General features: G+C 42.5%; 1 protein-coding gene across 2 annotated transcripts in view; it reads left to right on the top strand.

The window, feature by feature from the left end:
- Positions 1-27,911, top strand: part of MYO1H (myosin IH) — a 49,479-nt gene that overhangs the window by 7,335 nt on the left and 14,233 nt on the right. The window contains exons 1-18 of one of the 2 annotated variants that reach the window (XM_014517887.2): positions 5,143-5,187; positions 8,661-8,819; positions 9,254-9,369; positions 11,107-11,305; positions 12,274-12,354; positions 12,763-12,942; positions 13,910-14,008; positions 15,140-15,253; positions 15,850-15,921; positions 16,664-16,783; positions 17,077-17,144; positions 17,872-17,977; positions 19,277-19,357; positions 22,020-22,111; positions 23,562-23,656; positions 25,212-25,258; positions 26,335-26,415; positions 26,860-26,965. In XM_014517887.2, coding sequence (XP_014373373.1) covers positions 8,694-8,819; positions 9,254-9,369; positions 11,107-11,305; positions 12,274-12,354; positions 12,763-12,942; positions 13,910-14,008; positions 15,140-15,253; positions 15,850-15,921; positions 16,664-16,783; positions 17,077-17,144; positions 17,872-17,977; positions 19,277-19,357; positions 22,020-22,111; positions 23,562-23,656; positions 25,212-25,258; positions 26,335-26,415; positions 26,860-26,965 — 1,783 coding nt within the window. In that variant the 5' untranslated portion in view covers positions 5,143-5,187; positions 8,661-8,693. Of the gene's footprint in view, positions 1-5,142; positions 5,188-8,660; positions 8,820-9,253; positions 9,370-11,106; positions 11,306-12,273; positions 12,355-12,762; positions 12,943-13,909; positions 14,009-15,139; positions 15,254-15,849; positions 15,922-16,663; positions 16,784-17,076; positions 17,145-17,871; positions 17,978-19,276; positions 19,358-22,019; positions 22,112-23,561; positions 23,657-25,211; positions 25,259-26,334; positions 26,416-26,859; positions 26,966-27,911 lie in introns of those variants that run through there. The other variant, XM_006015142.2, reaches the window with a different exon arrangement.

Below are 27,911 nucleotides of genomic sequence, written 5' to 3'. Positions count from 1 at the left end.
ATTCTCATGTTCTTCATAGCTTCTAGTCCTGATATAACACCCCCACCCCCTTAGCCTCAGTGCAACCATGCAAAGGTCACTGGCAAATTCATTACAGAACCAGTTTTACAGCGTGGACCATATTTGAAGAGGAATGCTGCTGCTCCACCTTCTTTCTATTCATAACCGAATGGATCACATCCCCTTCCATTGGCAGTAGAATAACATCCTTCCAGCAATGCTTTACATGGTCAAGCAGCAGTAGGAAAGTACTTGTTTTCAGTACTTTGTTCCCCAATCCAATCCTATTAATTCATAAAAAGCTTTTAATTCATTTTAGCTTTGGGGTATAAATGCCCTTTGTCAGGCTTTGAAAGCTTGCAAAGAAGAATTTTTCCAACTATTTGAGTTGGTCTGATAAAAGATATCAGATTTACCCAAAGAGCCTTGTCTGCCTATGTCCTTAGACCAACACGGCTACAACCTGTACCCCTTTAATTCATTTTGGCAGAGGAAAATGAGGAGCTTTATCTGCTAATGTTCTGCAAGCCATCAGTGGTTTGAAAACAGTGGTGTTAGAGACGCACATGTTGCACTTAAGCAGTAGAAGGGGAGGGAACCTTAGGGAAATGCTGGGTTTTAATATGAAAATGAGTTTTATAGTGACCTCTACTGGGGAAACTAGCAGGAGCTACTGTAAGGTAGAGGCGGCAGCATGCAGCTTGACACTTGAACTAGTCTGTCTGCTGATGTGCCTGGGTTTGCTCCCTAAATTAGGATTTAACACTTCAAACACTAAAGCTTGGGTTTCAGGACCGTGCTGATTCTCAGTAATCTTAAGATCCCCCAAATGCTACTGCAAGCATAAACCTGATAGGGCCAGCAGTTTGTTAGATATTTTCCTAAAAGGGGAGGATGTGATCCCTGTCTGAGGGGGCCTAAATTGAAGAACAGACTTGACATGCACACAGGAGCAAAGTGCCAGAGTGCGTTTATATGCTGCTTTCTATGGCAGTGTTGCTGACAGACTTTAGGCAAGAAGTGCCTTTTAAGAGAGGTTATGAAAATGGGGTGTTATGGAAGGAGACCTGAAGCAAGATCAGCACTGGCATTTTTGAGAACCTTGTTAAGAAAGTGGTGCATCTCCTCTGCAGACAGGATTAGCTTGTTGGAGGGCACAGCAGCCAGGGAAGCCTCAACAAAGTTGTGTGATCTGGGATGGCAATTTGCTGCACTTGTCTCTATTCAAGGGGGGAGCTATGTGCTGATCTCCAGAGACGATGTTTTAACAGTGCCATCAGAAATAACTGTGTTCTTACCTACTTTTTTGTCATAGAGCAAGCCATTAAAAAAGGCAGATCTCTTTGCCTTATGACTGGCTGGAAAACATTAGAGACCTGCACTTTTAACATGCATTAGATTGCCGTCTATGATGAGATGGCTGGCTCTGTGGACACGGGGAGACTGGTGGATGTGATGTACCTTGATTTTTTAGCAAGGCTTTTGATACAGTCTCCTACAATATTCTCGCGGGCATGCTAAGGAAGTATGAGCTGCATGAATAGACTGTAAGGTGGATGAAAAACTGGCTGGAGCATTGGGGTCAGAGGGTCATAATCAATGGTTTGATGTCTAGTTGGCAGCCGGTATCAAGTAGAGTGCCCCAGAGGTCAGTCCTGGGGCCAGTTTTGTTCAGTGTCTTCATCAGTGATCGGGAAGATGGCATAGAGTACATCCTCAGCAAGTTTGCAGATGATACCAAGCTGGGGGGAGTAGTAGATATGCTAGAGGGTAGGGCTAGGATTCAGAGTGACCTAGACTAATTGGAGGATTGGGACAAAAGGAATCTTATGAGGTTCAACAAGGAGAAGTGCAAAGCCCTGCATTAAGGACAGAACAATCCCATGCACCAGTACAGGCTGGGGCTGACTGGCTGGGCAGCAGCTCTACAAAAAAGGACCTGGGGGAGACAGTGGACAATCAGCTGAATATGAGCCAGCAGTGTGCCCTTGTTGCCAAGAAGGCTAACAGCATCCCGGGCTGCATTAGTAGAAGTGTTGCCGGCAGATCAAGCGAAGTGATTAGTCCCCTCTATTCAGCACTGGTGAGGCCACACCTGGAGTCCTGTGTCCAGTTTTGAGGCACCCACTACAGAAAGGATGTGGACAAATTGGAGAGGGTCCAGCAGACAGCAACAAAAATGGTTCGGAGGCTGGGGCACATGACTTATGAGAGGCTGAGGGACGGGGCTTATTTAGTCTAGACAAGAGAAGATTGAGGGGGGATTTAATAACAGCCTTCAACTCCCTGAAGTGGGGTTCAAAAGAGCATGGAGCTGGACTGTTCTCAGTGGGGGCAGATGACGGAACAAGGAGCAATGGGCCCTAGTTGAAACAAGGGAAGTTGAGATTAGATATTAGGAAGAATTTTCTCACTAGGAAAGCAGTAAAGCACTGGAACAGGTTACCCAGAGGTGGTGGAGTCTCCCTCCTTGGAGGTTTTTAAGCCCTGGGTAGACAAAGCCTTGGCTGGGATGATGTAGTTGGGGCTGGTCCTGCATTGAGCAGGGGGTTGGACTAGATGTGACCTGAGGTCCCTATAAATTGGAGAGAGCCCTCATGTTCTATGGTTCTGTGATAACAGCAAAATACTGGCAAAGAATTGGCAAGAAGCTTTTTTGTTGTTCAACCAGCTTTACACAGTCTTTTTGTGTTGGCATTTTCATTAGTTAATTTAACAAAACATTTCCACCAAATGAGGTGGGTGAAGAAAAGATCAAGAACTAAACACCTCCTGAGTTTAGTAGTGTTTGAATCCCTCACTGATTCTTGTCGACTTCAAATGCCGAAAATAAAATCTCAGTGGAAAAACATCAAAAGGCTAGATGCGAATAAAATATTCCCGTGCAGTTCTCTGGCTAGATTCCCTGATAAAGCTTTATGTTCTAGGGAGTGAGAAAAATCTATGATTCTCATAGTGTAGCTGTGGAGAGGAAAAGTTTGAGGCAGCCAGGATCAAATGAATACCCTACATTTACTACACGAAAAGCGTATTTGCCCTTCTTCGAGTAACTCAGGATTGGATCGGGGGGAGAAAATAATGGTGGTAGTAATTATGGAAAGATGTTGCCATCATCTGAGCAAACTCTGAGTAAATCAGAGTTAAGCCTAACTTGAAAACGAGTGACGGATCTCTGCCTAAAAGCGAGCAGACTGTCGTTTGCCAGTTAATGTATTGGTAAAGGAAATAGGTTAAGGAAACTTGATCAGCAAAGCAGCTCCTGGGATTTCAAGATTAGTCATTCTTTTGTATTTCTAGGCTGGGGAGAAAATAAAACTGGCTCTTTACATTCTGGTGCCAGTAGGCAATGAGAATAATAAATCCATCTTGGAAGTGCAGCTCTGTGCATCACATCTTAAGCATTACCCCATTAAAAAAAGAAGTCTTAACTTGGTTATAGAGGGTGGCTGGCTGGCTAAAACAGTGAAAAATAAAGATTTCCAACGGGTCAGGAGCAAAAAAGGAGGGAATGTGGTTTATATTGTGATACAGTTTGGGTTTGGATGGTCTTAGGCTAAGTGAGGTTTAGGTTTTCACCATTCGGTTTCATTTCTTTGGTTTGGCTCACGGGTTTCAGTCAAGGGAAAAAGTGTTCAGGAGGCTTCTTATGAAATATTTATCACGCATATGTTTGGCAGTCATCGAAGCATCTAAGAGATTACTTGCTTATAATGCCAATTGCTTATATTTTCAAAACAGTTTTGCCCAAAGTGCATGCTAACTGATTCCTGTCCCAAGTAATAGAAACAGAAGAGCTTAATTGGAAAGGTTTTTTTCTGAAACCAGTCTGGAGAGGGCAGTGGAGTGGAGACAGGCAAGCATGAAAGGATGGATGGGCTGTTCGGAGAGAGCAGGCTGTTCCTGGCTGAAAGTTGAGGAGGCTCCAGAAGAGGGTGATCAATTAAAGTAATGCCCATCATTTCATGGATGAGATGTTAATGACAGGCTCTCGGATAATAGGGATACAGCCCAAAGCATCCTGGGATGAAGCAGTTCAAATGTTTTGCTGATGATTCAAAATGACCAGCTAAGATTTTAGGATGTGGAGGGACTGTCCAATAATAATAATAAGATGCATTCATGCCTCCTAGTATCCCAGCCTTGCTATGGCTGAGCATGCTTCATGGGGAGTACTGGGAGGCCATATTCTGCTTCGTATATGCAAGCAACATGGCTCGAAGGTGTTGAATGCTTCTGCCTAAAGAATACCAGTCCTGGATGTCTCCAGCTTCACAAGTGTCATCTGCCTACTGGCTTCTATTATATTTACCCCTTCTGTCTAGCAGTCAAAGCTGTTCTGGTCAATCTGAATTTTCCCAAGAGCATGTCCACCAGGATTGTTTTATATAGGGCTGGGTATTTGACTGGTCAATTGACTGATCAAATATCAGTCAAAAATTGTTTAAAAAATTGCCAATAGGTCCAAATAATGCATGGAAAAAGTATAAATTTCCCATTAAGAAATGTGTCAAAAAACAAATAAAAAATATCCTATTTCTGTCAAGAAAACTCCAAAAAATGTAGGGTTTTTTTGGTAAAAGTGCTATGTTTGACCAGTCAAACAATATGCAATGAAGTGACTGGTCAATTGACAATATTTGGGTAGGCTTCCCATTGCCAACCCTAGTTTTATGCCATGGTTAGTGGGACCAAGCCAGATCACGCTCTCAGTGCTCCAGCAGTAAGCTTGTACATCATGGCCCACTTGTCTTAACTGGTAATACATGCTGAAGAACGTGGATTTGTCTGATCTGATCCCTAACCCTGGACTACTTCACGTTCACTCACCTCCAGTCAAAATCCTTCTCTCATCACATCCTATTGTGTTACAGTCGGAATGAGTGCGTTTGATTTGAGACTTGAATCACTCACTGTTCCAGGGTGATGACAAGTAACTTCTGCTCAGCTGTGACCCTGAGTAGAGGCAGAGCTGCTCTGTTAACTCTGATACACGCTTGTACAGCTTGGTCAGGGATTACAGAAGTCGTGCGCCCTCCCAGCCATGTTCGTGAATTCCCATTGGCGGGGCCATGCTCCAAATTTAGTTACCATTGCAACGAGATTAAGAAAGCCCAGATAATTAAAACTAGAAAGTGTTTCTTTGCTGAATGGTGAAGAAAGTAGCAGGGAAGAAACCAGATCTGCAAGGTAATTTTCATTGTTGGGTTTTTTTAATCCTTGTGCATTCGGTGGCATGTTAGATGCAAAATGTATGCCTGTACCTGAAATACAGACATATATAATCTTTATATTAAAAAAAATATAAAGATTAATCTAGGCCAGCATTCAATCATGCATGATTAGGTGTTATCTCCAAAAAGACTGCCTTCATTGTTTTGTGGTGGAAAAATGTCACTTGTACTGCTGGTTTATATTTCCCAGATACAGTAGTATTGAATACCATTCAGAAGGAAAGGGAACTTCATCAAAAGGGCAGCATTGATGATAAATGTACATTTATCTTGTATTTTCAACATACAGCATTTGTTGGTCATATCTTGCAAGATCAGAAAAATTCCTCCAGAATAGGTTTTTGCTGAATGTGGATGTTTTAATGCACCAATTGTGAGCTAGTGATACAAAACCCAGGTATGAATGCTTCGCCTGTGTTTCAGAGCAGAGAGATTCAGAGTGATAGCTTTGTTCTAGTAAGAATGGTCATTCATACTGAAAGAGACCACAATCATCTCTAATCTGTGCACGTTTGTAACCCTTTGGGGAGATCAGCAAAATGTGTTCAAACTGTTCCGTGACTAGCAGTAAAAAAAATGCCAGCGTGACAACTACTGAATTTGCTAATCGGAGGCAAATTCTCAGAACAAAAGCAGTCAGACTTGCAGATTGAAAGCTGAGAGGGGATTGCAATCTCTAATCTTTCATCTTTCATGTTTTTGAGTCAAAATTGGAAACCCACCAGAATGGGAAGTGATTTTTGCCTTGTTTTGTGTTTTTTTTTTCTTCCTCCTCCTACATGACTTTCTATGTCTTGACTCTAACAAGAACTTTAAAATAATTCTGAAGATGACTTTTCAGGTTGCTTGTATATTTTGAGTAAGGCATACCTGATGCACAGGGATAAAGTACTTTATATGTTAGGTATAGAAATCCTGCCATCTACCATGAAACATGCAGCCACCTCTGGGGTGGAACAGAAGCTGTTTAACAGAGCACAGTAACAGTGCCACAACATGAAGGAAATGAGAAATATCCCATTCAGTTGAACCTAGAAAGAATACGCCATCCACTCGAGATTAGAGTGAGTTTTAGATGAGCAGATGGCCATTGCTTAAGTTAAAGTTTGGTCCAGATGCCATACTAGTTGATAAGGGTAATAATCAAAGCCCTCTTCCCTTTCATATCTGAAAAGTGTGGCCAGGATCATTGCTTATGATATGAAACCAGCAAAATGGAAGTATTGGCTGTACTGTGGACAGAAGGAATAAGCCTTCAACAAGAACTGAAGCATATTCTTTGAGATCAACTAAGTCATGACATCACATTCATGAAAGAAGTTGTGACCATGAGGTCAGGACATTGATATTTCTTCCTCATGTGAAATTGCTGTCAGAAATGCAGCTTTCTTCTTTTACTGCGGGTCCTCCCCAGAGCTGAAATCCAAATAAGTGAAAAGTTCAAAATAAAAGCCTCAAGATGTGTTCCCACTTCTCCTGATCAGTTCCTAATAAACATATACAAATAAAATAGCATTGACCGCTATATAAATAACCCCTCACTCCATCCTTCTAATGTGGATGCCAGATCTTGTGCGTGTCATCTCTCTGAGCCAGTGGAGTGGCAAAATCTCAAGAACCAATGTCAGAAAGGACAACATGAGAGCAGCACACAGGACTGATACTAGGTTTCTTTAACTGATGCATCATCTTATACATTTGGCTGACAGTCCCTAAATTGCTGTGTCTGGTCTAATTCACAAGATCTGATCTTGTTGGAAGGTGAGCTAATAATGAGCAATATAGCAAAGAAGAAATACAACAAGGAAATATACCTTATGCATTAAAGTAAAATGAAATGCTTAAAGGTGTATAATCTTTATATGAAACACTAGCAATGTAAATGCTATAGTAGGTTGCTTGCTTGCTGATATGTAATATATTGACTTGAAAGCTATTTAAGAAACAAAAGACAAAAGCGATGAAACCTGTAAATCTGAGAATTTTAAGAGCTCTATCCCAATAAGAGAGCTTTAATTTCCAAGGTAATGAGTCAAAACTGGGTAGTGAGGTGGCCTTTTGCTCTGCAAGTACCCTTTTGTAGAAGGGGGATTGTTAGCCCCGATATTATTATTATCTGCAGATCACCCTAAAAAGTGCAATAGAGTATTTTAATATCTAACAAGACAACTGTGTTATATCTAAGATCTTTGTATTGCTGCATTTGCATTATAGTCTTATGTTCTGTCCAGACCCCTCTCCTTGGTGTATGGAGACATCTGCTGTCCAAGCGTAAAAATTTGCTCTCGGTTTGCTTGCTGGAAAGACAAAAATACAAGATGCAGCAAGATGGGAGTTAACTTTTGGGTTTCCCTGGAAAATCTTAGGTAGGATGTTTCTTTAAAGAGAACCTCCTTTCTTAAGTAGCTCCAGATGTTGCAGTCTGAGCAGCTTGATATACTTGGGTCAAAACCAACACAGCTGGGATTGGTTAAGTAGACTTGGCACAGAGTTGATAATTTGCCCAAAGTAATTTAGTGATCTTTAGCAGCACAGCTAGGTTTAGGAACTGGGATTTTCTTTGGTTTCTAGACAATTGCTTTAAGGGTTAGAGAATTACTGGACAATTGAATTCTTTCCCCACCCCCTTTCTTTCATCTGATCTTGGTCTCGCAGTCTATTTTTCACTTTAAATGGCCAATCCTGATTGGGACTAGAGATGGCAGTACTAAGAAATGAATACTCATTTTACCAGCATCCATGCTGCAGTGAAATTCACTCTCGTTGGGCGTGCAAGCCTGAACACGTCACTTTGAAGATTGCCCCTGGAACATCCATGCACCTGTTTTTCTCTAACTCTTTCCTTCTGTGAGGCAGTATGTCTTATTGCAACTATTCAGGTACATGCAAACCAAGAGGGTATTTCATTATTGGAGAAAATCTGTTGGGTCTGACATAAATACACATCCCTTTAATTCTCAGGTACCTTCCATCCTTTTTCCCTTTGCTAATTATCTCAAAGCGTCTGATGCTGAAATCTCCCTCCATCTCTCCCTGCCTTTCCACAGTGTCACTAACCAAGTCTTAATGTTGAATTGGCTCCGCTGCTGTTACCTAGATCCTGAGTATTTAGTCGTTCCACCTTTTGGAGCCCATCCTCACACCACGATAGGGTGTGATAGGGCAGCATTATTACCTGTATTGTTCAGATGGGGAACTGAGATGAGGGAGGGTGGGGAGAGACTATAGGTGATTTACCCAAGGTTACATGGGGAATCTGTGATGAAAATCAAACTCTGGTGTTCCAGGACCTCAGTTACCACCTGGACCACAGGGCTATGAGGATGGTGTATGAGGTTAAGGCTGGATTTACTCCAATGTAACAGGTTTCCCCTTAAGAACAAGAAGGTCCAGAAAATATTACTGGGTCATTTCTCCTTTCATTCGTAGAAAGAAGAGGAGGGAGATAACGTCACCCTGAACATGGAAGGGGCTCTGATAGCCCGAGACAAAGTTGGGATCCAGGACTTTGTTCTCTTGGATCCCCACACCAGTGAGAGTGCTTTCATGGACAACCTTCGCAAGCGATATCAAGAGGACCTCATATATGTAAGTATGCATGTTTTTATGATTTTGCAGCTTTTGTGATGCTGCTGATGGGGTGCATTAATGCACTGATTCTAGGGACCGAGGTGACTTGCATCATAACTTACTCACTTGTAGCTGGCCCTACTCCCAGAGCTAACTAGTCTTCCTACATCTCCCCAAGTTTTCCACTGAAAATTATTAGGGTAATAACGGACTAAATGTATTTAATTACTGTCTAACCATAAAATCAGAGTGTAAATATTGTTGGGATTTAGGAGGTATGAGATTGGATATATGGAAATAATGAAACCCTGGAATTGTTACAGAAACATACCACGACCAGCACCTTTCTTCTCCATGGTGGCCTGATGTTTTTGACATTTGCTCCTTTAGGAGAGCTTGCTTTCATTCCGGCACTTGCATCCTACATCTGTGCTTCCTCCTTCTTCTCACAGACCTATATTGGTACCCTCCTAGTCTCTGTGAATCCCTATAAAGAGCTGGATATCTACACAGAGAAACAGATGAAGCTTTATCGAGGAGTGAACTTCTTTGAACTGCCACCACATGTGTAAGTCTCATTAAAGGCCTCTAGATTTCAGTTTCCTTGAACACGTTGACTTTCTCTTAAGTGTTACAGAGTGGTTGCTATTGTGTGTAATGAACAGGAGTTTAAAAGCTATTTAAAAACCTCTCTTCTCATACTAGCATTTTACCAGGTAATGCACACCATTTGGGGGTTGCTTGTCAAATAACTATACTGTTTTAAGTGGGGGTCCAGAAGGTGCATGATGTTCAAATTGGGTGTCAATTTGGAAGGAAGGCGATTTCTATTTGGTGGTATGAGGAATGACTATACAGCAAAATGAAGGTGTCATTTTTGCAGTCTGTTACTGCTAGCACAGGGAACAATTGTAGTGGCTATGTGGTGACATGTGCTAAAGTCCATGTTATAATGGGGACTGTGTCCAGAATCCTTGGGGAATTGTATCATTGGCACTTTGAAGATGTTCTGTGAATGCTGATCTTCACAAATTCCCTGAGAGGGTGAGTGAGTGTTTCTTGCTGTTTCACAGGTGAGGAAAATTGTGAAGGTAATTTGTTAAGAGGCACAAGAGAGGTCTGTCAGACGGGGTTAGTCTAGGAGTTTGTTCAGGACTTTCAGTGCCGGCACTGTCTCCCTTCAGCTGGTCTGAAGTATTCCCTCTTTTTATCCTTCCTCTTCCCCTTGGGCTCCTTCGCACTTAGCTCTGCCTATTGACCCTTCGGTGCTCATGCATTTTTCACAACTTGTTCCCCCTCCACTCAGAGTTCAGGGAGAAGGAAGTGGACTGAAGTCAACAGTCAAAGCCAGAGACTTAATAGCTTTGCAGTTTTTCCCAGTGGCTCGTTCAGTGGAGACTCTGCTAATTACTTAAAAATAACTATGGGCAGAAGTCAGGTAGGCTTGGCCAGGGCCTTTTGCTTTGAAAGAAAACTTTAAACCAGCATGTCTGAGTTTGGATCAAATTTCTGCCCAAGTATGGGTAAGGCATGCCAGGCTTCATAGCCAACAGCACATAAGAGGGTAATGCAGTTGGTTTCATCTCCAATCACTTGACTGTCCAGCCAGGATGGATAATGGTTCCTTGTGAATGCAGGGAACTGGACTTAATGGTCCAAGTGGTTCCTTCCAGTCGTATAACCCTACAAATGACCAGGGGCATCTGGGGTGAGAGGTGGCTTTTGACATGATTGCAGACCAAGACTTGAACTCGGATCCCCAGTGAGATGTCTTGCCTGTTTCTCAACTACAGCCTCTCCTTTGCTTGGTGGACCTGCAGTGTGGTAGGCTGCATCTAACAGGGGTTCAGGCAGCCCAAATGAGTTCTGTTAATAACTCTAACAGAACTATAATAACTAATAAAGGTCCTTTCTTCTTCTTCTCTACCCTCTCCACCGTTCAAGCACCCACTTTGAACTCCTTTAAGAAACATTTGGATGTTTATCTTGCTGGGATCCTATGATCCCTGCTGACTTCCTGCCCCTGGGCAGGGGGCTGGACTCGATGATCTTCCAGGGTCCCTTCCAGCCTGAATGTCTATGAAATCTACCTTACTCTCAACTGTGAATGAAGTGTTTTTAATGTGACCCAGGTCAGTAAATTTGGCTTAGAACATGCTACTGTTTCCAGTCTGTTGGGTTAGTGCTAAGTGTCCCATGAAGTACCGGTCAAAGCTTTTTTTTTTTTTTCTTTTCCTATTTTGTATGGGCATTTCACATTGTGAAAATTTCTTAATGCTGAATTCTTGACATCGTCTTTGTTCAGATACGCCATAGCTGACAATGCCTACCGAGTAATGTGTGCTGAATGCAATAACCAGTTCATCCTCATCTCTGGGGAGAGTGGAGCTGGGAAGACAGAAGCCTCCAAGAAGATCTTGCAGTACTTTGCAGTGACTTGTCCAACAACGGAGCAGCTGCAAATAGTCCGCGATCGCCTGCTGCTCTCCAATCCAGTTCTGGAGGTAAAGGCAAACCTTTATCAGGGAAAAAGGTTATCATGGTTAGTGTCCATGGGCTGGGATCTGCCAGAGCCCTCTGTCTGTGTGAGACTGAAATGTTTCTAGATGCCCTCTCCCTTACTGACATTCACATTAGGAAAATGATCTCAATTTGCCAATGAGCTCCTAACCCTACGCAGAGGAGACTAAATACAGACCCGCCCCCCAGTGCTTCCTCTCGAGCTTAGAAAATAGATAAGAATGAGCATATTATGCTGTTTATTGCTTAAAGTTATCACGGTACAATAATTCTATTTTTATGTAAAGCTACAGATCTTCCCCTTGAGAGATCTGCTGTGTAAATAGGGAATTTTGTCAACAGTGCCTCAGGGAAATAAGGGGTGGGGGGAGGGTACTGAGAACATTTAATGCAGGCTGCATTGTCCACAAATGAACACACCTCTCTGAGTATCCCTCCCTTGTCCTGTGAGCTGCCTGATCTGCAGTAAGTAAGGCCAAGTATCTTTGGATGTTTCTATTAAGGGCAGGTCTTAAGACTTCTCCCCAAACTGAGCTGAGCCCTATAAGTAGATTCATAAGATGCAGTGTTATAAATACAAGAGTAATTTTTTTCCAGAGTTTCCTAAAATTAGCTGCACATTGACTGTGAGTTGGAAACGTAGGAGAAATTGGATAGAACACCTAAAGCTGTAAGTGCTTATACCTTGCCTGCCACCAACTCTTCAAGGCTGCAGATATAGAGGGTGCCAAGGAGCCACATTCTGCTTAGATATACCATTGGAAATGCAGAGTAATCTGTTATACTTACACCTGCATAGTTTTTATCAATTCGGTGTTTCAGTTTGACTAAAGATAGAGCAGCATGTATTGTTTGTTGCTAGAATGTTTGTCCTTGTCCTTTGGAGGGTGTCGTCTGGGACGCTGAGCTCTCATTTGGAAGTTCTTGATTGATCTCATCTGTTTATCCCCAGGCTTTTGGAAATGCAAAAACTCTGCGCAATGACAACTCAAGTAGATTTGGAAAGTACATGGATATCCAATTTGATTTTAAGGTAAGAACAAATATAATGGACTAGTATGAAAACAAGCATGTCTGGCACAGGTGTTGGAACAGTTGGTTCATACATTTATATTGCACAGCCAGAAGCAACTCTCATCTGACCCCTTATTTTGCAGCTATTGCTTTTAATGAGTGATGTGTCTGCATCCTTATCTGTATTTAAGGAGTTAAAGATAGTTAATTCCTTAGCTACAGAATATGCTTCTTCCTAAGGGATGCTTTTAGTAAAGATGATGATAGAGAAAATAGCTATGCTCTTACTCTGACAGACAGACTCTTAGTGATATAACTCTGCTTGTGTGAGACTTGGGGGAGAAGAGGAGATCACAATGCTTCTGCTGAGTTCATATCGCTTGGACCTTCTGAGGGTGAAAGGTATAACCTGGCTACTTTTTCCTAGGGATGTGCAGTAGGGGGACACATTCTCAGCTACTTGATTGAGAAATCCCGAGTTGTCCACCAAAACCGCGGGGAGCGGAATTTCCATATCTTCTACCAGCTGCTGGAGGGCGGAGATGAAGAACTGCTGAAATCTCTTGGACTGGAGCGCAATCCCCGGAAGTACATGTATCTTATACAGGTTTGGAAACAGCTTCATCCCCAGCATGGAACCACCTCTGGGCTGTTATGGGCTGAGTTTGGTGGCAGGTATCTGCATTACCTTGGCTTGCAAAGGTCATATAGTAGGCTTACTATAACTTGGAGGAGAACAACCACTAGGAATTTCATTATGCTGAAAGTCTTGACTATAGCCAATGACTTAGAAACTATAGATCCTAAAACAGTTGTTAGTATGTGTTCCTTTTTGGCACTGATTTGTTCTAGAGATTAAAGCAGGTGTGTTATACAATTTGAGTAAGGGTGCATTCCTGCACCCATTGATAAAATGCAGATTTATCTGAGCAAACTGCTGCTTTATTAACCATTTTATTTTTTTATGACTAATGTGCAAAGAATATATATTAATAATAGCAACTGCATCACTGTAATAATAGATATCTGGAAACCAAACACTTAGGAAAGCTTGGCAGTAAGTGGGCTGAGCACTTTAGTACCCAATCTCCACACATTCATGCTTTTAAGTAACTCAGTGAAAGACCTGACCAGTAGACTTCTGAGCTGCATAGGCCATGCTGGAGCAATCGTCTTAGTAGATGACTAAAAAGTGAGTTTTGTTTTGCAAACTATAGCAAACTAAGACTCTTCTAGGGGTGCTGGGAAGCCTAGGGCTGGACCCGATTATCTTGTGAGGACCCTTCCATCCCTAATGTCTATGAAATCTATGAGAGAATAGGGAGTCAGACAAATAATCCAAGTGCAGTGAATTAAAAGGGGTGAAGGGGGGTGGTTCCCAGAACAGCTGATGTATGGCATTAACAATCTGCCTGCTCTTACTTTGTGGTAAATGAAAGCTTGGGTCAGGGAAACTAAACTCTGTTACAGTCAGGTGAATGTCAAGCCAAGGTATCTCTAGTGGTATCTAATCAGCACACCAACAGGATTACTATGGATGCAAAGTCTTCATGTATCTCTCTCATGCTCTGCAGGGTAAATGTGCCAAAGTGTCCTCTGTTAATGATCGGAATGACTGGAGGATAGTCTGCAAAGCCTTTTCTGTCATTGACTTCACTGAAAAAGATCTTGAGGTATGGGAACATGTGTCTTATCCAAAAAAGGCAACTACTGACTCCCTGGCTGTTCTGGCTTATGCTGGAGAATTTCCAAATAAGGGCCATCTAGTGATTTTTCAAGGAGGTGATGTATGGACATGATACTGAAGTATGTGCTGTACAGTACAATCTTGCTGGTTTCTGTATTCCACCAAGAAGGATGATGTCTAGTACTATGCAACCCTTCTTGTTAGTGGGTAGTTTTTTGATTGGCCCCTAGGCTTTTTTGCAAGTGTGTTTGTGATTTTTATAGCTACCACAGTGGTGAAAACTGCCATATTAATATAGAGATGGACACCAGAAATACATGATGCTAATGAAACACTATAGAAATAAAGGGTCTGTTGTTACTCTTCATACAGTTAAAACATCTATGTGATTCACAGATTTTCTTTCAAAACTGGAAAAGCTGGTCTGAACTGATCTCCCATGCTACCTGGGATGGACTTAGGAGTTTCTGGGGGAAGGGATGGTGATGAGAGATCAGTTTGCCTTTCTGAAGAAATAGAACAAATTAAAACACACTTTGCTTCCTCAACTTCTCTTTCCATTCCCTACCAGCAATGGCTTTTGATGACATTTGGTTACTTTTAGTTCAAAGCTTATATGCTTCTCTAGCTTTTACAAATGTAATGGTTCCCTTTGACTTAAATGCATCATGTAGCAAGCTGTCTCTACGCTCCATGGCTTGTATTTTGTTCAGCTCAGTGAAAGGAGAAGCTATGGATAGAAAAAATGGACCCAGCACCAGCGGGCCTGAGCTGGAAACTGTCATCAATGTGCATTGATATTTGGATGACCTACTTCACCTCCCTGCTTGGCCATAGTGATTCCCACCATGTAGATGTGGGCACTACCCCATTCCTTTTAGGCTGAGCAAGTGGCTGCTTAACTCTGTGGGGGCTAAAGAGCCCTATTACTTGATATGGAGCCCTATAAAACCCAGGAGCAAGTCTAGGAAGTTGCCAATCTCCCTCAACAATAGCTTGTTTTGTGAATCAGGGTATCCACCCCTAGGTCAGCCAAGAGTCTGTGCTGCTACTATGCCATGGCACTTACCACTATGACTCTGGCTTCTCACAATCTCTCTGTTCCTTTTGGTATCAGAATCTATATGGGATCATTGCCAGTGTCCTGCATCTGGGGAACATTCGATTTGAAGAAGATAGTAATGGTCACAGCATCATCCGCAATGGCACACAGATCAAATGGATCTCCAAGGTATCCATCCCCCGATTCTAGCACCAATGTTGTTGCTTCCTTTCTTTGCTAGGCACTTAGTTTATGGTAGCACCTTCCAAGGAGAGGCCTGACCCTGAAGAGCTCACACTCTGAAACTCGGTGTGTGCTGCTTCATTTTACTTAAAGATAAATGCCTGAGATCTAGTAATGCCCTCTGCCCCATAACCGCAAACAGGTCAACTGGAATATATCCTAATGGATTCACTACTTCATGGGGAAGCATACTTCTCTTTTTGAAAGTGCTTGCCAGTGTAGAGATAACCAGGAAGTTATCTTAGCTCTGTGCAAATATATAAGAATGCAGTTATAATTAATGTAATCCCATCGTGACAAGTGACACCATTACTATTGAAGTGGCTGACTTTTTTCTGCTTGTTAAATCTTAATTTCACCATTTATCTCTGAAAGCAGAGAAATCCATTTGTTGCTTGCTGTATAACAGGTTATATTTAACAGGTTATTATTTACCAGAGTAATAGACATTAAATCAAGGAGCCTGAAAAATTTGCTCCAACTTGAAGACAACCATGGGATTGTCCTCTGTGTTTTAACTGGAAGTCTCTTTCTCTCTGCAGTTATTGGGTGTCCACTTATCTCTTCTACAGGAAGCTCTTACGAATAGGAAAATTGAAGCCAGATCTGAAGAGGTATAATTTAGGCCAGTGTCACACTTATATGTTCACTGGGAGTCAGTCTGATCTAGGGGTTAAAGCATGAGATGACAAGCCCTGCTCTTGATTTGCATGGGTGTTTTTAGTAAGCTTGGCCTGATTGTTTAAACTTGGTGTGACTGTTTTCCCATTTGCACAAAACCAGTGCTAAGAACATTATTTTTTTTTGCTTGTTTGCTTCCAAATTAGGGGGTTAATCCTTAGTTACCAATATTTCAGTTTTGGTGCCTCTCCTCTACAGCCTGTCCTCTATTACTGGAGACATAAAGCTACCATCTTGCAGCTTCCCGTTACAAAGGACAGGGTATGGAGTGTGCTGACTATTTCAAAGCCTCCCAGACTTCAACTCTGTCTTGTAATTGTAAGACTGGATGAGTTTCCACATGCAGCTGAATGGGATGTGGGCAATAATAAGAGCACAGCACGGAGCCTCAGAGTTAAAGTCCTAAGCTATTAGTCCCACCAAGTAGCAGCAATGGTATGTGGAGCTGTGGTTGGCTCAGTTGTTCTTCTCTGAAGACAGAATGTGCTGGCTTGCATGTCAGGGTGAAAGACAGGTGGTCAGGGTGGTGGCCTGCTCTTGATCCAGGAGTGTTTAAATTATTTAAATTCACTGTGTTATATGTTAGTCCCTTGCTCAGGCACTCTGTATTTCCCTTATGGCTTTGTCATTTTTTGGTTCATGAATCTTAATATTTACTATATTTCCTTTCTTTAGGTCTTGACTCCATTGAATACAGACCTGTCAGGCTGCGCTCGGGATGCTGTGGCTAAGGCAATTTATGGACGGACTTTTACTTGGCTGGTCAACAAAATTAATACCTCTTTAGCCAACAAGGTTGGTTCCCATTCTAGCAACTACTTGTGTATTACTGACAGTGTCATGCATTAAGTGTTAGTGTTGCCAGAGTGTGGCATGACTCTGGGTTCACGAAAAAATAGTTTGCATAACTGCCATCTGATGTCGGGCACCAGACTGTGGAGTTGGAGGTTCATGTTCTGGATAGTCAGCAGTCTCTTCAGTTTTGTATCCAATGCTAAAAGTGCATTGTCCGGCAGCTTTGGCAACACGTGATCTTTACAAGCGTCTCAAACATGATAACAGAGCATTGTAATGATGTGTTTTGGCAGGACCCCAGCAGGAAAACTGTGATTGGGCTGCTGGACATCTATGGGTTTGAAGTGTTGAGTACAAACAGGTAAGTGCACATGAAAATGGGGCTAAATTGTATTATCCCCGCTTCACTCGTTTTCTCAGGTATGCCTGACCTCTGCTGTGTGCACCACAGTATGTAAATGTAACTAGAGAGGTGAGCTACTCTGTGAACACCTTGACCCCATTTGCTAACGCTCTGGCTGGGTCAGGACCTTTTAACACTATTTTAGAACCCGGTGTAGTGCTGCAGTTTGGCTGCTGCTTGAGTGTGCCAAGTCAGCAAAAAGGGCCAGGTATCTTGTGCATGCAGCTGTTCTGTGAATGCGCTGGCATTTCGTTCTGGAGCCTGCAAGTGCAGAACTGCAGCTTAGCCACAAGTGTGCACGAGAGGAGGGGAAGGGAGTTGGGGCTAACTGGGCTTTTTCCAAACTCTCTCCTTGAGGTTGAATGTTAGGGATGAGGTGTGGATGGGAAGCTGGAGAGATGGGTATGTAGACCCATTAAACACCTGCACTAGAGACCCTGTTTAAATTTGGCATGGGGTGTTTGTAGAAAAAAGTTTCCCAGTGGGAATGCAAAACCACAGCTATTTCCTGGACTGTTTGTTACCAGAAGGAAAGATTTTTATTGTTGTTGCTTTTTACCTAGTTTCACTAAAAGTCTAGTGGCAACTAGAAATCAGTTCTTCCTTTGAAAGACAGCTCTAAAACCATCTTGTTTTTAAACGAATCTTGCATTCCTCCCACTTATTTTACTACTTAAAAAAAAAGCTTTGAACAGTTCTGCATCAATTACTGCAATGAGAAGCTCCAGCAGCTGTTAATTGAGATGACCCTGAAGGCAGAGCAGGAGGAATACGAGCAGGAAGGCATTGAGGTAACTTTCATTGCTCTTCCTTCTCTTAGAGATAACTACTGCACACTAACTAGTGTTGAGTGATGGGAAATGTTCCCCAGGCACTGAGTTAAAGGGCAGGCTACCACTGAATTCAGTTGCCGCATCCCAGTGGCATTGGGATTTGATGGCACTGGAGAATAGGGGTGGCTGCAGGCAGCATTGAGTACTGACACCTCCCCCTGAAGCAGCAATGTCTCCCCCTGAGCCACCAGGGTTAGCACCCAGGACACAAATCTTATGAGTTATGCCTCTGCACAGCACGCTTGTTTTGAGACATCAAGGTGTCTTCAAATCACCCAACTTTGTGACAGAAAAGTTGGTCCCTCTTAGGGTAAGACCTTCTCGACATGCTGTTCATATTTTGTCACACTTGAATGATGTGTCACTTAGGACACTTTTCTCCTGCATCGGGTCTCAGCCTCTTCTAAACCAGGAGTCCCCTCCTTCCATTGGCCAATCAGACAAGCAGAGGGCAATTGCAAGCTGTACTCCTTGCTTCTAGCCTATGGAAAGATCATGCCTCTGTTACCTAACATGATTCACAATTGCCTGCTCAGCCTTGTTTTTCCCTTGCCCCTATTTTAATAGTATCATAGAAAATGGGGGTTGGTAGGGACTTCAGGAGAACACATCTAGTCCAATCCCCTGCTCCAAGCAGGACCAGCCCCAACTAGATCAACCCAACCAAGGCTTCATCTAGCCAGGTCTTAAAACCTCCGAGGGTAGAGAGTTCACAACCTCTCTGGGTAACCTGTTCCAGTGCTTTATTATCCTCCTCATGAGAGAGTTTTTCTTTATAGTATCTAACCTCAACTTACCTCGCTGCAGCTTGAGACCACTGCTCCTTGTTCTGTCATCTGCCACCACTGAGAACATTCCAGCTCCAAACTTCGATCTCATCCCTCCTAGCTGGATCCTTTCTGTTCTGATGAACTGTTTAGTTTGTGTGCTTCGAAGGAAAATGTGGCAAAACCAGGGCTCATTTCTCAGAAGGATCTGCAATGAAATGCCTTTGTAGAGATAAGACGCATCCTTGTGAGAATCCAAAAGAGAAAGCTGAGAAAATAAGAGCAAAACTGACACCGTACTGCAGTGTAGTGGCCTGAAAAAAGGGAAGCTGTCCATGCTGCCTAAAGAAGGAAGATGTAGAGCAGGGGCTGAGTCATGAACCCTTCCAATATGATGTTAAATATGACTAGCTCCAAATGCTTTCAGCTGAGTGCATAGAGGTCTTGTTTGAAATGCCTTTTAAAGGAAGTTTTCCTTTTCTGATTCCAGTGGGAGCCAGTTCCCTATTTCAACAACAAGATCATCTGTGAGCTGGTCGAACAGAAACATAAAGGAATAGTCTCCATACTGGTAGGAACAAACATTTGTGCTGCATCAAGCCTAATAATGCTTTGTACAATGCTTCACCAGAATTATTTCAAAGCTCTGTGGCTGCTGGGTATAAATATATGGATGCAAAAGTTCTTTCTCCAGAACCTGGCTAGCAAAGTTAAGGCAGAGTACCTGGCTATAGAGGCAATGGTCTTCTCTGAATAACAACCCCCCCCCACCCCCACCCCCACCCCAAAGCCCTTATGTAGCACTTGTCACTAGTGGATCTCAAAAGGCTTTCCAAGGGAGGTCAGTATCCTCACCTCCAGGTACCATAGTTTCCTCTTCTATAAAATGGGGGTGAAGTGACTTGCCCAAGGTCACTTACCAGGCCAGTAGTGGAGCCAGGAGTCAAACCCAGATTTCCTGATCCATTGCCTTATCCAGGAAGCTAAGCTGCATCCCAAGACCACCACGGTGGTTTTCCTAGGACAGGGGAAAACCACGAACATGGCAGGGGGTAGTAATATATAGTTAGCCTCCCACTTTCACTTCCAGTGGGAAGATCCTGACTACATGCCAACTTTATGAAAATGGGAGACTCCTCCCTAGCTTGCTCTTGCGGCCATACGGCTGAGGGCAAGTGAAACTCAGGAGCATCTGAACTCCAAGTCTCTGGGCTTGGGCCTGCATGTAGGATGCCTGCCAAAGGATTTGGAAGCATCTGAAGCCCCAGGTGGGGGTGGAGGATGTTTGCTGGTAGCAGGGCCACATATGGTTCTTGAATGACTCACAGATCTGGAATTGATTTGGCTATTTTGACTTGGAACATGAAAAATTTCCCATTAAAAAAAAAAACAACAAAAAAACCATAGACTATGTGCTGAGATTTTTCTCCCTTTTCCCCTACCTGTTTGATGTCTCTACTCCCAAAAGCCCCAGCTGCAGCAGCTACCATTTGTAACATGGGGTAAAATATTGGAAGCTCCATCTGGAGCATTTTAACACAAAGGGGGGCTGCTATAAAGTGCAGAGCAGACATCCTCCTTTAGGATTAAGTGTCCTGACTGTTAACGGGAGACTGACCCTGGCAGAAGATCAAATTGCTTGAAACATAGCCATATAGCTATTGTATCATGGTCAATTCTTAAGTGTGTATGTGTAGAGTGTAGTGGGAAGGTAAGATTTATAGGTACATCCTTCCTTTAAAGAGGTATGTAATTTGAGAAAGATATATGGTACCTTGACACCAGCCAGTCTTGCTGACTTGCTGATAGAGGAGTGGAGTTTATCGCATGGATACAGGAATCAAATGATTCATGCCTTGTAGCTCTGGGCTCCTGTCTACTGGAGCTTAATGCTAGTGTTGCTGTTGTAATGAGGTGGTCTTTCAAGCAGAACTTTTGTATATCTAGCATGCTGGCAGAGCGTGCAGGTTTTTGTGGGGAGGGGGTAGGCAGAGGGAAGCTGAGAATTCAATAGGTTTAGGTTTTTCCTGGACTCTGACTATGGTTTTTTAGTAAAAAACCTGGTTTGAGGATCTTCAGTGTCCCTCTTACTGGGTCTCTGTGCTTAATGGTGTCTTCCTTTCACCCTACCATCTTCATTTGCGACTAACAATAGCATTATGGACCAGACAAGGGGAGAGAGGCAGGGCGTTGCAGAGAATGCAAAACCATCTCTAACCATATATTTTTGTCTTAAAATGAGTTTGGGAATTAGCAAGGGGACATAGAGGTATCTTGTATGAAGCCAAATAAACTTTCAGTGACAGTTAAGATTTTCAGTTTACCACGGCAGTGCCTGGCAAGTTGCGTGTAATTTTGTAATTGCAGAGATATGTTAATTATCATGTAACATCATACTAAACAGTCATGACATTACACAGTTGTACCTGGGAAAATGTATAAAGAAATGCAACGTAATATTTATGTGAACATGGCTGGGACATAGATGCTGCCCAGATTATGGTGGCATTTAGACAATGCCATAAGACAACGTTTCATTCGACTGTAATGGTAACTACAGCAGGCAGATATATGGTGTTGGATTATCATTGCTATCCCTGTAGCACCTCGGCACTAGCCGTGGGCCAGCACCCTCTTGTACTAAGAGCCGATACAAACACTGAATGAAAAGATGGTTCCCTGCCCAAAAAACTTACCGTTGTAGTATAAAACCAACTAGCAGGTGACTTCAGAGATATGGGAGCGCAAGGAAACAGTGAGACTGAACAGGTCAGCATCATGGACAGTAGCTGAGTTTTTTGTAGGTGCCATGGCAAATAGTTTTAATGAGGGGTTTAGTGTCTCCCACCTAGTTTAATTCACTGAAACAAGGTTTGAGGCTAGCAGGGGTAAAAATCTGTAGTTTCCATTTGATATTAGTTGGAACTTTAAATTCACAAAATGTAGGTCATTAACTTCTAAGTTCACTGTGCAAATACAATAGCAATGTACTCTATTAACAAAAACAGAGGCAGGAAAAAGCCCTTTGCAATGTCCAATTATTAGAAATGATTAAAAAAAAATCCAAATGAGCAGTCCGCGGGGTGTGGAGTTCTCTGAAGGGACTTGCGTGTTCTTACAGATTACAGAAGATGCTCACATTTAGCAAAACTTGGCTCATTAAATGCTGTTCCTAGTCCTTGCTGATGACACATTTGGTTGGATTAAAATATGAAATGTTTCTTCTTTCGAAGGATGAAGAATGTTTACGACCTGGTGAAGCAACTGATTTGAGCTTCTTGGAAAAGTTGGAAGAGAAAGTAGGAGATCATGCCCACTTCCTGACGTATGCACTTAGTCTCTGTAACCTACCATAGAGGAAATGTTCCCCTCATGTTTCCCCGGGGTTCAGTTTTGATTCTGAAGAGGAACAGCCTTGTTTAGTACCAGAGGAAAGCAAGTCCTTTCAGGCTACTTCCAATCTGCCACTTTAATAAGCTACACAAAATATAACATATAATTATGGGAGCAGATGGGCTGGGTGGATGGGTGGGTGTGGCAGGGAGGGGAGAAGGGAAATTCTTCTGTGTATCAATAATTTGCTAATACCCGAGTCCAGGTGATCTGCTTTTCTCTGTGCTTTATGCATGCGCGCGCGCGTGTGTGTGTGTGTGTGTATATATGTATGTGTATATATGTATATGTATGTGTGTGTGTGTGTGTGTGTGTGTATATATATGTATATATATGTATATATATATATAAAAATACATAAAAACTAGGGACAAATTGTGTTACTTTAATAAATACATTGCTATAGCACCTGCAGGATTCAGGGCCTGGTTTTGATAGGTGCTAGGCAAATGCATCTGAAAAATTAAGACGAAGGTTCTGCCTTGGAATTCATAACATGCCTAAATAAAACCCAGTGAATAGCCATCAGTTTCCAGACTCAAGCATCTGGAACGTTATCGCTAGATATCTGAAACTCTGGGCAGTCTTTGTGGAAAGTCGGTAACCAATCTGTCTGTCACTTTTGTGTACCTTACTATCTTACTGTCTTTCGGCTAGAGATTATTAAGTCCAATTGCATTTAAGAAGAAAATGCATTTTTAGAATGTGCTTTAAAGGGTAAGGAATCACTAAAACTAACACAATTCAGTTACATGGAGAATACTTTGCCATTATTAACTATTTACCTTGCAGTAGGGTTTAGACTTGTTATATTAACATTTATTTAAAGTAGCAGCAGTGTCATCTTTGCATGTTTTGTGTTATAGGTGGGGATTTTTTACTAGTCACTAGTATTTTCATGAAATTTTTAATGTGTTTTTGCCTATTTTGGGCACTTTTTTTTCATGGTGAAATAAGGCACTGGCATTTCTGCTTTTGATCCTGCAGATCAAGTAATAGTCTAAATGTTTACAAGGTATTTTCTGCAAACAGATGTAGGCACATCCCGAGTAAGTGATATTTTTTTCCACTGACAAGGGGCAGGTGACACAAGTTTTGGAACTGTCATTGTACTCTACAAACCTCGTACCACTAAAACAGTTCATTAGCAGTTGGCTCCTGACCAATTCTTACATAAGCCTCCTTTCATTCAGAAGAGACTTATATAAGAATTGTTAAAGTGGGCCACAAACTGGCAATCAGATCAATGCGAATACATAGTTAACTCAATTTTTTTTTTTTTTTTTTTTTGCATCTACCTCTTAATAAGTTTTAAATAATCATCCTTATAGGCAGCAGAAGATATCTGGCATCTTGTTTTTCTTGTTGGTTTCTTTCTGCAGCCGCAAACTTGCAGATCAAAAGACTCGGAAATCAATTGACTGGGTGGACTTCCGTCTCCTTCACTATGCAGGGGAGGTCACTTACTGTGCAGTAGGTGAGTGTGACCTCTTCAAGACAGCAAAGCCAGCTGTAGGACAAACTTCCCTGTTCCAGCAGATGCTATTTTCTGGCTCTCTCCTGGAAGTTATTAAAGTTTAAATGTTATTTTTCAAGTTGAGAAGTGTCTCTAAGTATGGAAAATGCGCATGGCATGGGTATGGGAAGAGGCTGAACTCAATATGCGGAATCACATCATGCACAAACTGGGTAGGGTGGGTAACTTGACTCTCACAACTAATCCAATTGAAACCAATGGGGTCGCTCACTAACACAATGGAAATCACATGCCTAGGTGTTTAACAGCAAGATCCTGATCCTTAGCTGCTGATAGGAAATTGGCAATCTCTGGGTCAGATTGTCAGATGGGGTAAAGGAAGCAGCTCTGCTGGAGCTAATGGGGCTACACCAGAATGTGGCAGCCAAGGATCTAACTGACCTGGCTTGGTTGAAAGGTCTGAGTCCAGCCAAACTGGAGTTCTAATCACAAAGCTTCTTTTGCTGAGCTGCTTTAAGGTGCTCACATCTTCTGAACGTGCATGATGGAAATGGCTTTCACTGGAGATTCACCCTATCTTCTAACTTGTTAACTTTTGGATTCTTCAGGCTCTTGTAGAAGAATTCCCTCGATTTTGGTTCCCAGTTGCATTGTGTGTTGGGATCTGTTGATTAAATCTGAGCTCCTAGCTAGCTCCGGGGGCCTTCAGTTTTTGCCCCTGATTACAGTGAGCAATGGGGCTTCTAATTTGAAGGGTCAGATAGAAGAATGTATTTTTTCTCTTTAAGGTTTCTGTGTGCTACACTTCTGTGTAAGGTTACAAGAAAAAGATAGACTTTTTTGAAATATCTTTGTTTAGCCTGAGTGACTTGTCTCTGGCTTTGAATACCTAATAGAACTGAAGCTGTCTTTTGGCAGACAGACTTCTGTGTACTTGGCTGATTTGGGAAGATGCTTTTTCTGAATCAGTAGGAGTGACTATTAGGATGCAGAGCTGGACAAAGGACAGCCAGTCTGTGTTACAGTGGTGGATGAGGTTTGGAAATTTGTTTTCCTCACACCCTGGATGAAAAATGAAAATGGAGGCATGCTAAAATAGCACTTTCCAGACCAACACGTTGGCTTTTGCAGGAGGGAGAGACTTTCACCCTGCATAGTGTGGTAGGAACAGAATTAGCCTGGAGTTGAAAGAAGTGTCCCTGCTCTGTGTGTCTCAGTGTAACCTGGGATGGAATAAGCAAAGTGGGGTTCGATGCTTGGTTGCCCGTATGTTGGACCAGTGCCTCACCCAGACAGTCATTTAGTGCAAAAATCTCTCTTGGTTGATACAGCCATCTTCATGGAACATTTAAGTGTGTCTATGCAAAACCCCACCAAAAACTCTTCTGACCAGGCAGGAATATGGTGGAATATTTTTTTTCTGGTGTATCAGAGTGGTTGCTATGAAAACCAGGTGATGGCCTCCAACCCAAGCAGCAGATTTGGCAATAATCTCCTAAGACTTCTCTTTTAATTGTTTTCAGTACAACACTCAATGTCTTTTTCAAACTTTCAGGCTTTCTGGAGAAGAATAATGATCTCCTGTACAGAAACCTGAAAGAGGTAAGACACTGTTGAAGTCTGAGCTATATCTTCAGTTGTTGTTTCTTGAGACAGAGCTATATTGAATTCTTTGGTAGAATATCTGGAATCCTGCTGCAACACTTACTTTTGTGCCCAGTGACAACTCTTTTATACATTTATCATAATGCGATCTACTAAAAATGATTAAGTAAACTGGTGGGTTAAAAATGGGATTCCCTGGTCCTTAATGTTTTTCAGCCATAGGCAGTTCCTTGCAAACCTGCCTATGCTCTCTGTTTCCTGCCAGAACCATACTGAATAAGTAAGTGTCTTCTTTATAGGTAATTCTTCTGGCCCCTGCAGTAACACGCTATTTGGGGAGCATATGTTGGTCTGTAAGGAATAGTCTTTTCTTGAGACCAGAATGTTGTATTGCTGTTCTGAAAAGGCAGGGTGTGGTATCAGTCTCTTGACGCCTTTCTGGAAGACAGTTTTCTAAAACACAAGTTTATTAGGTTGAGGATGTGGGTAATGGTGAAGCTTTACTAGGTTGTACAGAAGGTTGTAGCAGATGACCTCTCAATTCCTTCTGGCCTTAAACCAGAGGTCCCCAAACTCTTTCTTATTGCATACCCCCTTCCAGATTGACCAGCTACCCACATACCCCTACCAGCATATATTTTATATTTTAACCCCTTGTGCCTGTTGTTATAATGAAAATTAAATCCACCATTACATAATTTCTCCTGCATACCCCCAAGAGATTTTGTGTACCACAGTTTGGGACACCCTGCCTTAAACTCTGAGTTGGAGCTCTTTGAAATGAGATGGGATCTCTTTCTAACAGCCATCTAGTAATTAGGTTACTGGAAAGACTGCTATGGCCTGTAAGTGCAGGAGATCATAGAAAAATAGGATTCAAGAGGTGATCTAGTTAGAGGTCAGACTAGGTGATCATAGTCATCCTTCTGGCTTCAGCGTTAAGAATCTAGTAATCGCAAGATGGGGAGAACCAAGGCCAGACTATGAATGTCTAGTCACCTCCACTCCTCCATTTCAGTAGCAGCTACGCAGAGAGGAGCATGCATGTTTGATAGCTTTCATTTGTGTTTCAGGTACTCTGCAATTCTAAAAATAGCATCATTAGAGAATGCTTTCTTTCCGTGGAGTTGGACAATAGGAGGCGGCCTGAGACAGTAAGTTGCTTTTTTTTCTTCCATGTGGAAGCATGAGGAGGAGCAAAGTGACTTCCAAAATACAGGTTTCGGCTCCCTGAGTCTGACTCCTCTCCCTCTCCTTGTCATCCACTTGAGTGGAAGCCTTCAAGGGAGGACCACTATGGCTGACTTCCCTGGAGAAAAACTATCTAGTGCAGCAGCAAGGGAGGTAACGCCTCTCTCTAGGAGTATTCTTTCTACAGTTTGCTCATGTTTTAGGGCCATTTGCCCCCTGTCTGAGGGTGTCCTGGGTAACCACATGCTCCAGACTGCTCAGGCTCAGTTGGGCTTCTAAAACACTTTATTGGGAAAGAAGACATGTCTCTGTTTTGGAGTTCAGGGAGTGAAGTAATGAGTTAATTGATGACCCAGCAACAGCATTGTCTTACCTGTGAAGGTAACAGATCTTCAATGTCTCTACAGGTAGCAACCCAGTTCAAGAACAGTCTGACCAGCCTAATTGAAATCTTAATGTCCAAAGAGCCATCTTATGTCCGATGCATTAAACCGAACGAGGACAAAGAGCCCGGTAAGGGATGCATTTGGTTGAATGTAAATGCTAATTGGGAAGGAGGGCAGGGCTTTTGGCTATAGCGTAATTCTTGACCCCTTCCCTCCACTTGGTCCAGCGCTCCTGAACAACTGCACTTTTACTTTGGTGCTGCCAGATAAAAATGAAAGACCAGTTCAAGGAAAGTCCTAGAGCATTTTATAATGAAAGATAAAACCTAAGTGAAAGTGGGGCTTCCCCTATTCTGAATCTCCTAGACATAAGAGTTGGACTATTGATATTTCATACAGCTGATGTAAGCTGCTCATTAGTCTTCCTTGAGGTTTCTTCCTAGGGACAGCCCCTAGAATTCATTATGACTTGCCTGGTATGCTCCCATACATCACTTGTATGGAACCAGCACTTCCCTTGCTAATCTCCAAACATGATTTGGAAGACACCTTCCTGATGCAAGAGAAAAAATAAAGCCATTTACTGGCATAAAGTTCAGACATTCGTATGCACAACTTCTTAAAATAGACCCACCCTCTGCAGTGCTCCCGGGGCATAGCTACTTCCTTGCTTGTTAAAATACTCCATGTAAAGGCATTATGTCTTGATCTAAAGTCTACCTGCAAAGGAAGTGCTGGCACAGGAGACTTGCAGTCTGGCTTCCTGGACTCTGTTCCTTCCTTTCGATGGGAAGTGGGGTCTGAGGGCCAGGATTTCCAATTCTAGTCTTGGTTGCAGTCAGTGGCAGTTTGACGTAGGTCACTTGCATGCCCACTGCTGCACAAAGCAGGCAGTGAAGTGAGGCATGCCATACCAATCATTTAGGACCTTTGGAAAAGAACAATAGAATAAGTGTGTGTGTGCACACAACATGAAGCATGGCGTTAAACATGTCAAAATAAAGCAAACATCCTAGAAGCCCCATGGAGGATGAGTCACCTACCATTCATTATTTACTGATGCTCCCCGCTGA

This window comes from Alligator sinensis, unplaced genomic scaffold (assembly GCF_000455745.1).
Source record: "Alligator sinensis unplaced genomic scaffold, ASM45574v1 scaffold628_2, whole genome shotgun sequence".
NCBI lineage: Eukaryota > Metazoa > Chordata > Crocodylia > Alligatoridae > Alligator > Alligator sinensis.
This window is presented reverse-complemented; position numbering and strand designations above follow the sequence as displayed.